The sequence below is a fragment of the Periplaneta americana genome, chromosome 5 (genome assembly GCF_040183065.1).
Source record: "Periplaneta americana isolate PAMFEO1 chromosome 5, P.americana_PAMFEO1_priV1, whole genome shotgun sequence".
In the NCBI taxonomy this organism is placed as follows: domain Eukaryota; kingdom Metazoa; phylum Arthropoda; class Insecta; order Blattodea; family Blattidae; genus Periplaneta; species Periplaneta americana.
The window spans coordinates 122,063,847-122,077,887 of record NC_091121.1 but is presented as its reverse complement, the minus strand read 5'-3'; the positions used below and the strand labels follow the sequence as shown (position 1 = coordinate 122,077,887).

The 14,041-nt window shown below is 35.1% G+C and overlaps 1 protein-coding gene across 13 annotated transcripts in view; it reads right to left on the bottom strand.

Annotated features, from left to right (window-relative positions):
• The window catches only part of LOC138700126 (zinc finger protein 235-like), a 345,990-nt gene that overhangs the window by 38,539 nt on the left and 293,410 nt on the right, over positions 1 to 14,041 (bottom strand). For all 13 annotated transcript variants that reach the window (XM_069826459.1, XM_069826457.1, XM_069826458.1 and 10 more), the window contains one exon: positions 11,349 to 11,446. In XM_069826459.1, coding sequence (XP_069682560.1) covers positions 11,349 to 11,446 — 98 coding nt within the window. The remainder of the gene's footprint in view (positions 1 to 11,348; positions 11,447 to 14,041) is intronic.

The window sequence follows — 14,041 nt, the reverse complement described above, 5'->3', positions numbered from 1 at the left end:
TAAAAGAGATCGCTATAGCTGCCCTTTGTGGATCCATCACTCTGCTTGTCACCATTTTCATCATGTTCAATGAAAACATAATGACTTTCCCCACTTTACATAAATTTCATGACCTCTGTAATATTTTCTTAAACTTCTCTATCATTCTGTCAAATAAAATATTTTTAAAATTAATATGTAATTTCTATGCTTTTTTTACCTGCTCTGTCCATTGTTGGCAGCAAGGAGTTGTTCTTGAATGTTTGCAATAAATTTACATAGTCACTAAAACATACCGTGAAATCAATTACATCTTCAAATACGAGATTAGTAAATTATTTTACGGTACATGAGCATTCTTGAAATTAATTTCAAACTCATTGTTGCTGACCATGCGCAATACATAAGGTTTCAACAGTCTCAAACAGTTTTCAAACCATAACAAACTCACTGCAGAAACAAACCTATGTCTGCATTAGAATTATCAAGAATGACTATCCAAAATTTCAAACAGATCAGCTTAGAAGTAAACATGTCTAAATGTATGTGCATTAATATTGTTAAAGGTGAACTTCAAGGTGGATACTTCAGTACAGACAAGGATGACGTAAAAATGATATCCACAGGTGAGACAATCCGATACTTAGGTGTAAATTATGAAAATGAGATTGCATTTAATCCTCTGACAGCTATGGAAACATTACGTCAGAATGAATATGGGAAATGCCTATTATTATTCGGTTGAGAAGCTTTTGTCATTCAGTCTGTTCTCAAAAAAGCTAAAAGTTTGAATTTATATTACCAGTTGTTCTGTATATTTGCAAAACTTGGACTCTCACTTTGAGAGAGAAACAGAGATTAAGGGTATTTGGGAATAGGTGCTTAGGAAAATATTTGGGGCTAAGAGGGATGAAGTTACAGGAGAATGTTTTATCTTAGGGTTAGTGGGTTGGAGTCAGTGCTTGCATGGACTGGTAAGCCAGATGACGGCTGTAAACCAGCCAACAACAGTTAGTCCCTCCTCACAGCTGACCAGTTCAAGGAGAAGCATGCAATTATATTATTGTATTGATTTCATTCTGCATTTTTTTTAACAATATGGAAGAAAGCAAAGTTCCTAAACTCACATCAAATACATTAACTTATAATGGACAGTGACTGTGATGAATCTGAAGGCCTCAACTATGACTGCACTGGCCTTCTATACAGTCAGCCAACGTTTGATCCTTGGTCAAGAATGGGTGCAATTTGTAGACAAAACAGATGTTCCAGAGAGTTATTCTCGAGATATCCCCATTTCCCTCTTCCCTTCAACCAACATTCTCCATCTCCTCTTCAATTCATCTCTGATCTGTAATAGTAAAAATAGGCTGGAGTGATGTTTGGGGGTAGCATGAGTTTCTGATACTGATCTAGGTTCTAATGGTTTGGGGCTCCTAGCTTGAGTTTGAGATCGTCAGTAGCCGAAAAGAATTACCTGCCTGTCAGCATCATATTCACGATTGTCAACTGGGCCATCTCTCAGACTTCACTGCATACAGAGCGCACAATGGCCTAAATCAGCCTCAACCCAGATTTAGTCCTTGTGAAATAAAATCAAATATACACCAAGAAAATTATTCAATTGAGAAAGAAGAGAAGGCATCTTTATAATGCATACTGTTACTGAATCATCATGCAGCCCAATATATCTGGGGAAGATGAGGATGAACACCAAGAGAGCTCACAGCTCACAGTGAACATTACCATCCCATCCATTGAAAACATACAGGTGGTAGAAGAGGAAAGGAACACAATATAGAATCACAAATAAATGGGAACTCTAGTCCTCTTAGCATTATTCTGCTCTACTTTGCAGACATTATTAACAGTTCTGATGGTGGAGACTATGGCCATGCTTGATGATGGGCCAACTCCAGTACCTCACATAACTGAATATGAAACATTTATATTTCTGGTAATAATAATACAAATGGGACATTGCATACAAGACAAACTAATAAACTATTGGGCAACAATGTCCCAGTTTTACACACCTTTCTATAGCAATGTGATCCAATAAGACAGATATTTACACATTCTTTGCTTCTAACACTTTGCCAACAACAGGAATAAAACTGACCAGAAAGAAAGGGAATTCTGCAAGACCTAGAACGCAAAAAGAAAAAAAAAAAAGTTCAGATTGAGTAAAACCTGTGCTACTCAGAGCAAGAGGGAGTGATGAGGAGACTACTTTTCAATGAAAGATACATTATCAGTGGTGCAGTGTTACTTACTATAAATAAAGGGGTAACGTCTAGGTTCAGAAACAAGTAATGTCCCTTCAGCACTTCAGTAGTTACCTTTAGGTGATCTAACACTTTCGAAATATCATGTTGTGTGCTTGTGTAAAACAGTAATGTTATTTCAGTCAAGGTACCAACCAACAAGCAAAAGTAGTATGAGGCACTTTACAACTAAATTCTTTTGTTTCTGCATCAGTACATCAGTATCGCAGGTCATAATAAAACATCTATTCATTTCAAAGTGAGGGGAGAGTGATGGACATTTATAATTATTTGGCCAATAAGTGATTAATACATTTTTAAACAATGTGGCATACAAAGTAGTGTCTGCTTTTATTAAAAACTATACATTTTAACGAATCATCATCACCATCATCATCATCATCATCATCATCATCATCATCATCACCGTCATAGATTAGGTCAAGTCAGCTTGTTCTGGCGATGTCTCAGCAGAGTGTACATCTTTTCCATGGTCATCCCACTTCCAGGACTATAATGCAAGACTAAGTTGGGCAATCTGCTGTTATCCATTCAGAATAGATGCTCTCTTCATTTATATTTATAATCGTAGAGTTTATCTTCCATATTTTGTATAAGCAAATCTTCTCTTATTTCTATGTTCCGTATTCTGTTCATGATATTACTTCCATTCATATTTCTTAAGAATTTCATTTCAGCAGTCTGCACTCTTCTTTTGTTATCTGCACCCATTATCCATGTCTCACTTTCATAAAATGTTGGTTTTACTAATGTTTTATAAAGTTTTAATTTTGTTTCTTTTCTTGTTTTTCTTCCTAGATTCCTTTTCATGGTTCTGTTCATAGCCTGGAATTTTGACAGATTGATAGTCAAATCTTTATCTTTTTCATAGCTTATGTCGCATCCTAGATACTAAAATGTGATATTTGATCTATTGGGGTCTTCCTTAATATTATTTTTGACCTCACTGGACATTTTCCTCTAAAGGTCAAGTTGTTTTCTGGAGTGATATTTTACAATTATATTTTTGTTACACAACCAGGAATTTTTAATCAATTTCTGGAGATTGTTTTATTCTCTGTTAACATGACAATATCATGTGCATCGTCATGTACAAATAGTAGGGCTATATTGTTTAATCTGTAGTTTCTACTAATTAGTATTCCTTCGTTTCTTAGAAGATTTTGTTCCAGTCTGCTAAGATTTGGTCGATATATATGTTAAAAAGGATGGGTGAAAGAGTTCACCCGTGTCGAACCTCTTGGTTTATATAAAAATATTTCTGTTCCTTCTGCATGAATGGTTATGATGTTAATTAAATATAAAGCGGCACTTAGTGTAAAATAAGGTCATGAACACAGTAAAATGCAAAGTTATCAAGTTATACCATAATGCACCAGTAGACCTACTAGTGTGAGCCAGTCAGCCAATTCGCAATGCATAACTTGGTAACTTATTTATTTTCTCAGTACCTATTAACAATACCACTTTGATTTTTTGTAGAATTGTATACATATCTTCGAGGTAGTCATAGAATTTTTCCTGGAATTTTAAAGTCAATTTCTAATACTAAAAGTAATACTTATAACAATAATGTTTCGTAAAAACTGTAAATAGACTACAGTAGCGTGCAAATTAATCCGAACAACGTAATTACTTATGCAAAAACACTCAACCGGGATAAAAAAAGGATCTAAGACATACCTCAGTAATCTATGTGGCCTCCCTTGTTCCTAATAACAGCTCTGAGACGATTTGGCATGGATTCCACTAATTTCCCACAAATATTCTTCATTTCTTCATCGCGAAACCATACACTAATGAGGGCAGAAATCATCTTCTCCTTTGTAGAACAATCCATTTTTTGCATTCTTCTTTTGCAAATTGACCACAAGTTCTCAATGGGGTTGATGTCGGGTGAGTTGCCTGGCCAAGGGAGTACCTGAATATTCTTCTTGTTGAAGAATTCTGTAGTTTTTCGAGACATATGGCATGGTGCCAGGTCTTGTTGGAACACACCTCTGCCATCCGGAAATGATTTTTGCAGCTGGGGTACGATTCTGGTTTCCAATAAGTGAATATATTTGTCAGAATTCATCATTCCCTTGATAGGTATTAATGCTCCAGACCCTTCATGTGTAAAACAACCCCAAAACATTACTTTAGGGGGGTATTTGGGTGCTTGTTGGAGATGAGCTGCTGTTACTTTTTCGGATCCTTTCCGTACGTAAGAAACACAGTGGCCATGGACCTCGAAATGAGACTCATCGGATAAAAGTACATTCTTCCAGTCATTCACTGTCCAGTGTTGATGTAATTTTGCCCACATTAAGCGTTTTTTGCACATAACAGGGGTTAGCAGTTGCTTCTTAATAGACTTACGAGCCCTTCGTCCAGCTTCCAAAAGCCTATGCCGCACTGTTGTGACGTGAATATTCGCCCCAGTGGTAGCCATTAACTCGCGGGTTAAGTCGAGACAGCAGTTAGTCTAGGATTTGATTTACTTTTCCTGACAATGAAACGGTCATCTGCAGGTGAAGTCTTCCTTTTCTGGCCACAGTTTCCTTTTTTCTGGGGTGTGATGGATCCAGTCTCCGTGTATCGTTTTATGATCGAATTAACAATAGCCAAACCGATGTGACATTCTGCAGCAATCTGCCTCTGTGTCATAGAAGAATGCTCTGCTAATGTTATAATTTTAGACCGTTTTCGTGGAGACGACAGAATGTACACAGGATTGCAGTATTAAGTCTTCAACACAACTGAAATGCTTATAAGTACAAAACGACAGGCAAAATGTCACATATTATAAAAAAATTAATAACGACAGACCTTCAAAAATGGAATTACACGTACTACAGATGTCAATTAAAGCGGTGTGAGCAGCTGTGAGGCCAACAATGACGGAAAATGTAAAAATATGTCATGTTCGAATTAATTTGCATGCTACTGTATTTAGGGAATTTCTTTCATTTTACTTGTGAATATAGCACTTATTTTAACCTTCAGAATGCGCTAAAGGTCGTATATCTCTGACAACTAGTACCAGAAATATTCAGAATTAACTATAACAATTCCCACTTCCTAGTTATCAAAATAATCACAAGGTAGAATAATAAAAAACATATGCTTCATTTTTTCATTCATAAAAAATATATTATATATATATATATATATATATATATATATATATATATATATATATATATGGTTTCAACAAAAGCGAGCACATGAAGGTCTGATTTCCTTTAAGTTTGTGCGATTTGACTTGGAATGACTCAATTATATGATTATGGCATTATAAGCATACAAAAATGACACTGCAAAATCACTGTTTCTCTCTCATTAAAATGACATTTGTGTCATAATTTTCTCATGTACAATAGTGGCAAAAAAAACCGGACCAACCCTTGTAGTTGATTTCAGAGTCACAGATTCAAATTTTGCTAGTCACAAAACAATTCATCTTGTATAATTAATTGTAACAATGAAATTTATTGAATTTGTTCTTACCATCTTTTGTTTCCTTCAGTGCCTCAAACTTACAGACGAAAAACTTTGTTAGTTTTATTTTCATCTGGCATCAATATTACATTTCTACCTCTATTCGGCAAAGATAACTGCGTATTTTTACATTAAATAGCAGTAATTACATATCTCTGGCTTCACTATCCATATTGAAATTACCACAGTTTGACACAATACACAGCACAGGATTCTTTTGTATCAGCTACAAGGAACGTTCCGGATTTTTTTGCTACTACTGTACACATCAGAATACATTAAGTTTTTCCAAGACTTTGTATAAAAATGTTGATGACCACTTAAATTCCGTACAGCTGTTCCTGCTTTATCATTTAAATGTCCGCTCTTTAAAGGTTCAGAAATGTTACAAACCACACTTCGAATCATGAACCCTGATCAATACTCAAAAGGAAGTACTTGAAAGAAATATACAATTTATGACAAGATGGCACATACCGTATTTGCTCGCGTAATTTGCGCACTTCTTAATTAACTTTGGCCACTGAAAAATTGGGGTGCGTAAAATATGCGGATTTTTCAAATAAGAGGTCCTGTTCTGAGTTTATCTCAATTAGTATATGTATAGGTAAGTATTTACGGTAGGGCTAATTTTCTATACCGGTAACTTGTCTCTACCAAGGACAAGCATTGTTAAAGTAGCGGGACTTTGGGGTTTCTTTCTGAAGCAGGTACTTCAGTTGCTGGTGAATGACCTACGATGGACTGTAGGGAAGGAAAATCCCTACAACACTGAAAAAAATATGTACAGTTACCCTGAAAAAGAATGAGATTATTCTTGGTCGTCGGAAGTTAAAGTTCTACAGCGCGGTTCACTCGATATCGACGTAACGATACATAACATGACAAATAGTACAAGAATTGTTACAAGGACCACAACAAGGACAAGGACCAGAATAAGGATCACGAAGAAGACTGCCATTTAAGGCCACAATTTCACAACATAGCTCGAGTCACAAAATATCATTGCTTCACTGAACCGAATGGCAAATGCCTGCTAAGGGATCTACATTCTGGACTGCTGCTGCCACTGTCTTGTCTCGTTAGCTCATATAGTAGCGTGTCGGTTCCACTATATAACCGAAACGTCTCGTGTTCGATCCCGGTAAAACTTTTTTTTATTGAGGTGTAATTAATTTGTTCAGAGTTCCTCGACTGTCTAATTTGTCGAAAAATATAGAATAATTTATGCCCAATTTCTGGGTCTTACAAGTGGGCTGAACCTCGTCAAAAAAATAAAAAATAAATCTTACTTGGAAGTTAAAAGTATTCTTCCTCAAACAAAAATCATAAGAAACAAAAAGAGACCTAATATGTTTTCGCGGGATATCAGCCGAGTTAAGATTTTGGAATGCTCCAAGCTTTCGACTGCTATCTCTGCAGCTATCTTCAGGGAAGTGATGGCTGCAGAGATAGCAGTCGAAAGCTTGGAGCATTCCAAAATCTTAACACGGCTGATATCCTGCAAAAACATATTAGCGAACCAACGCCGAGAAAGCCTCAAATCATAAAAAGAGACCTGTTAACTTAAAATCTTGTCCACATGCCATCAGCTTCTATTACAGCTCTAAGTCGATCCGGCATGTCACGAGATTGTGGAATAAGTTCTGATCCCCGGCGAGATCTTCCCAGGTGTCAACAACTTGATCCCACAATTCATCTCGATTTCGAGGGCGTCGGTGGGCATAGGTGGCTATCCTTCTCTTTTGCAATTCTGCCCATAAATTTTCGATGACATTCAAATCAGGTGACTTCGGAGGCCAATTAATGATTTCGATCTCGGGTCTCCTTTGAAACCATGTATGAATGCTTGCAGCATAGTGCACGGGATGGTTATCCTGCTGGAACATCAATGTTCGTTCGGGAAAACATTCTCGGGCGGAGGGAAGGAATATATTTTCCAGAATGTGCTCGTAAGTTCCCGCATTAAACCGGCCACCGATGCATTCTATAATGCCAGGTCCATTGTAAGACATCCACCCCTAACACGATATGCTAAAGCGCCCCGATCTTTCCCGTCGGTGCACATAGCGCTGGTCATGTCGGAGACCATCCTCACGATAGACACGGACAGGACCTTCGTAATCACTCGAGATGGTTGTTTCGTCGGAGAAAATTACATTTCTCCAATCGAAATCCACTCGATTGGTAGCGAAGGCAAGATGGTCGACAGCTTGTGCTTCCCCCAATATTTCCATTTGCGCAGCCCTCCGGCTCCTAATACCGTGGTTCCTCAACCTGCTGATCACAGTCTGTGAAGAGCCAGCAAAGTTAGATGCTGCTCTTATTTCGTTAGCAGTCCGAATGGGGTCCTGTCGAACTGTCTCGAATAAGAGAGCATCCTCTTACAATGAAGAAATCCGCGAACGCCCAGGAATAGGGCGATTTTCGACCTCTCCTAAATTTTGGTCACGATGAACCCACCTCGCGGCTGTACTTCCAGGAATACCGACCAAACGGCCAGCAGATCTAGCCCCATATCCAGCCTCAACTAGAGCTATAACTCACTGTCTCATGTCACGTCGGTTCGCCATTATGATGAGAAATGAGGGATGACGATAATACTTTAGTGTAGACAATGACTATTTAACGTGATATAGAATTACTGAAATAACAGGCATCTTGCATAGTAAGAGTTAATAAATCAACCCTAAATTAAATAACTAAATAATAGGAAGTCCAACTGTTGCAAAAATAATCAAATTAAATCTAATTACATTAAGTAAACAAACCCCAAGTTATGACACCACATTGCTACAGCTAAATTATAGGTTATTAACATAAGCATTGAATAGGTCCGTGGTTGTGCGCTGGACGACAAAACCATCACCGAAAGTTCGAATCTTGCGTAGGAATGTAACTTCTTGCTTTCTATAATGTAAATCAGACTTCTAACTACAATCATTCATATTTCTTAGATTATTTATTAATATTTATAGCAAACATTGAATTTGTAAAGAAAAGACTTTAGAAATCTCATATGGAATTTGTGATCTGTAGTGACATAAACATAGATTATCTCTCGGAACTTTTCCGTAAAAGTAAATTAAATTCACTCCTTGAAACTGGAAACCTTAGTTGTAGATTCATTTTCCCACAGCATACAAGCTGAAGTAGCACAGCCATTGATAAATGTTTTGTACACACAGAATTAGACTGAATTCCTATTCGACAGAACCTATAATCAATGGTTTGTCTGAACATGATAAACAAATCCTAAGTGTTTCCAATGTTACTGAACAATTTCAAAATATTAATTTAAAAACTAAGAAAGGATCGTAAATGCTGTAGCTAGTGATTATTCACATTTATGTCTACAAAATGAATCTTGGAAAAACATATATGATACTGGCACTACTGATATTAAGAGTAAATGTATTGAATTTTTCACTTAATTTCATAATCACTTCAGTGGATGTTCTCCACTCAATGTTGTGAAAAAATTCAAAAGTAAAAACATGTAGATAACGCAGGGACTTCAAAATCTCATGTATTAAAAAGAAGAATCTATATGTATTGTGTTGCAATGTAATGATCCTCATGTTCTTAAATACTGCAAGAAGTACAGTGTAATTTATCAAAAATTATGAAAGAGGGAAATAGAATATATTTGAATAGAAAAGTACAAAATTCAGATAATACAATTAAACCTATTCGGAATATTATTAAATTTAAACTTGTATATATCCTAAGAAAGAAAATATTTTTTCATTAAAACCAATGATTATAAAATAGAGGATCCCAAATCTATTGCAAATTCTTTTAACGTATTATAGTATATGGTATAGAAATATTATTGACAACTTAAACATTCAAGATTTTGCAAAAGATACTACAATTGGTTACTTAACAGATGCATTTAATAATTAGTATTAATATATGTAATTAGTCAATAACTGCAACAGTGCTTTTTCATTCAATCATAACATGAATAAAATTGAATGCACATTAAATTAAACACTATTGCAAACACGTATATAAAATAGTTAAAATTAACTGAAGGGGTGAGAATGAAATAACCCAAAGCCACACTTTTAACAAAAATTGTTTTGTGCGAGTGCATTTCTTACACATATGGGAAAGCTATTAAAAAATATTGTAATAATTACTCAACAAATTACATAGCCTAAGGACTCTAAACCTTTGTCAAAGCTTGTCTATTATTACATATATTTTTTTAATTTCATTTTAATTGTTAGTTTTTAATATATATGCATTTACATTGTATATGTGTTTATAAATGCATTCATTAGATTAACGTTTATAATATAATTTGTAATTTTATATTGTTTGCGATCATTAACACTTAATCTCAGGACTTTGTAAATCTCTATTTCAACGTTACTTAGCTATTTTAACGTTATTTAGAAAAAAAAAAATCGTTGTGTAGACTAAGAATCCAACTCGCACTCTTCTACACAACACGCAGAAGTCTTACCGTCTGAGCTATTGAAACGACATGAAAGCGTTCCTTTCTGTGCGGAGTGTCGATCTAGTCATGAAGGTCCATTGTCGATTTAACTACACGATTTATGTATATATTTATCTTTTATTTACGTAATATTATAATATTTTTTGCAGTTTTTGAAGTGAATTTCGGAACGATGCTAGTAACAAACCAAATAGCCTGAATTTAAGTAACTCAATATTCGTTATCTTGTGTATCGGTGCTCTGGTCTCCGATCATGCGCAGTGTCTTACATCTGAGACTTAGGAATATTCAATCGTCTCATCTTTTTCCAGGGAAACTGTACGTAATCCCTACTACACTGAAAAAAATATGTACGTAAAATGTGTGCGCAAAATACACAGAGCAAAAATAAAGTTCAAAATAATCCCTTAAAAATTAAGGTGCGCAAAATACGCGGGGGCGCAAATTACGCGAGCAAATATGGTAACACGAGAATTTACTCTCACTCTGTTTGTCAGTTACACAGGGTAGAAGTGAATTAGCCTTGCAAATTTTCAGAGGGAATAGTTCATGTTGTTTGTAACAAAAACCTATAATATATTGGTGAAAAGTTCATAGTATTTTGAGAAAAAAACTTTTTCCCAAATGTTTAACAATCCCTTATTCAGTAACTATTGCGAGTAGGATCGTGATTTTTGTCCATATCAATAGGAAATCTAACAGAGAATAATTTATCCCTCTGCCATATTTCAATACTGAGGTCGGTTTTCGTGTAAATTTAATTTTAAAACCTCTGACTATTTCAAGTCATTGCACGAGGTGACAAGTGATGTCGAGGCAGAGAGCAGCTCACCTACTGAGACACACCGAGTTCATTGACCTCTTACATCTGTATCACAAGTAGAGTGTGTTACCGGTGATGTTGCCAGACTGCTGAAACTTCAATCTTAATGTTCTAATTAACTGTGCATTTAATCATAAAATGTAATATAGGTTTTGTATTCATTTAAGTATACCCTTTCGTCCCTTTCAATCTGCACTTCCACCCTCTAAACAATCTCGCAGTTGTGCTGTAAACTTTTCTATCATATGCTACATTATTATAAATGTCGCATTTAGAAAATAAATAGTAGTTACTTTCAATATACCTCAGACAAAGGCTTCTTGTATTCCAATCCATTGTTTTCACTTGTTTCTGTAGCCAATGGGTCGATGTCACGTTCCATCTTGATCACAGCCATCACAACTGAAAGAGGTGATAAAATGATATTCATTAGCAGAATGTGAGATATATAAGCATCTTACCAGAAACTTATCTGCTAATCCAAAGTATGAATTGTCCCAAGTATTAGTGGAGAAGTTATTATAGAAATGATTAACTTTGATGCTATATGTCATATCTCTGAAGTGCGTGAATGCTTATACACACTTACAAGGAAGTGTGCATAAACAGTTAATTACGACATTGATGACTGACTGAGGGCTTAAGCAAACACATCGATATTAATCCTATAATACAGGATCCAGCAGAATGATCTCCCTGGTTTGAATTGGCCGGCATACAGGTTCTTAATAGTTGCGCTTGGGTAGTATACATCTTTGAGCAGCACAAATCATGCCATTTCAGTTATCATCATGGTGTGAACAGGTGAACATCGTGCATTTTGTTGAGGTTTCTTAAAAAATGGGGCTGTGATTGCAATGCTGTGGCAATTTTGTACCCATTTTAGAGTAGGTCGACACGAAAGAATTTCTAAGAAGAAAACCCTACTGATATGGGTGAGAAACGTCAGACAAAAGGTTCAACTTTCAAACAGAAATCGTCCAGTAATATATCGCAACGTTTGGGCTCCTGAGAATATCACAGCAGTAAGGCATGCTGTTACCACAGATCCACGACGTTCAGCCATTGAACATGCTCTGGTGTTGGGAATATCTGATCAGAGTGTGAGATGAATCTTACACCTAGACGTCAAGTTCCATCCCTAAAAAGTTACGGTGGTTCAGGAACTTCGACAATGTGACTGGCTCAACAATGAAGATGCTTGCGAGACCATAATAGAAAATTTTCATGGTGATACTGTTGTGATCAGTAATGACTAAGCTTATTTTCATTTTTTATAGGCATGTTGTGTGATTTCCGATAAGCTAAAGTATAGGAATTGAATATAAGTAAATGTATTGCCATCTTAGGTAGCTTATCAAGCTGCTAAATGATTATTAATTCACATATTAGCATAACAAGTAGAATGCTTTAAAATGAATAACGTTTTCGGCATTGATGTGCCATCTTCAGATCGTTAGGAGTGGTGTTGACAAAGTATGAACACTTTACAAGTTAATATACAATGATTTTCATGGTTAAAACAATTGTCATATAAATAGTTAAAATATGTAAATATAATTGATTAGTGCTAATACTTGAATAGTTTAAAATTTGATACATAAATTAAAATGTATAAAACATCCTGAATATAAAAATGGTTGTTGCTGTAATATTATACGTTGATTCTTGTAACAGAATCACAAACTCTTCCAGCAGGAAGGACGTTACATGTTGTGTGATTCAACCAGGCCTTGTGACTGCAAATATTCAAACAAGAATCAATATAAAGGGATTAATATTATATTTTAAGTCGAAGATTGTTTGTTAAAGTTAATAATTTTAATATGTACGAAACATATTTTTGTGTGTTGAAGATTACGTTAATTGAAACAAAGAATTAAAATGGGGGAGAGAGAAAAAATACTTTTGTATGTGATCAATAACTAATGTTTTGTTGTGTGGAACTTAAGTTTTGTGATGAGAGCTGCATGGTGGTATCGTAGAGTGTAGCAGCCAGACTGAAAGACACAGCATGCATTACAATCTGCATATGATGTTACATCAAGTGGGAGGTGTAGGATGAGGTGATCCACACTCAAAACATTAACCAGAATACATAGACCTGATTTACCCATGAGACCAATAGTAAATAATAAGAATGCTCCCAATTACAAAATCAATAAATTTCTTCATAAATTTCTAAAACAAAACATAATTATGAGTCGAGAGCTGACACAAAAAACTTACTTAATAGAATCTCAAAACTAAAAACAACCAACCGAACAAAACTTCTTTCTTTAGATTTAACCAACCTATACACCAACATATCCATAGATGAAACTTTAAATATAATCCAATCACACCTTGAACAAATACAATTACATCCCAAATTAATAGAATAAGTTCTTAACTTATTACATACTTCACTTAGCCAAAACTATTTTCAATTGAATAATAAATTGTATTCACAGCAACAAGATTTAGCCATGGGAGATCCTCTATCTAGCTTATTAGCCGAAATTTTTCTGCAAAATTTAGAAAGTAAACACATTACAAACCTATACAAAAACATAATATTGTTTCGTATAATAGATACGAAGATGATATTCTCATAATGTATGAAAGTACTAACTCAAATACTGAATCCAACACTTATGACTTCAACCAATTACATTCCAAAATTAAATTTACATCAGAAGACAGTAAAATTAGCTCTTTAAATTTCCTGGATGTAAAAATTACCATAAAGCAACCAAAACTAACTTTTGATATTTACCGAAAACCCACTTCCACCAATTATGACATATATAGCTCCTCCGTCCACCCCACCACACACGCAATAATGGTAAATTTCGATTTTTAAAAGACAGATTAAGTATCCCCCTGAGTAAATCAAATTTTAACAAAGAATACTGGTATATATTAAAATTAGTTACGAAAAATGGTTACAATAAAGCAATAATAGAAAACATTTTTAGAAAAAGAAAAATGAAATTAACTAAGAAAAATAATAAT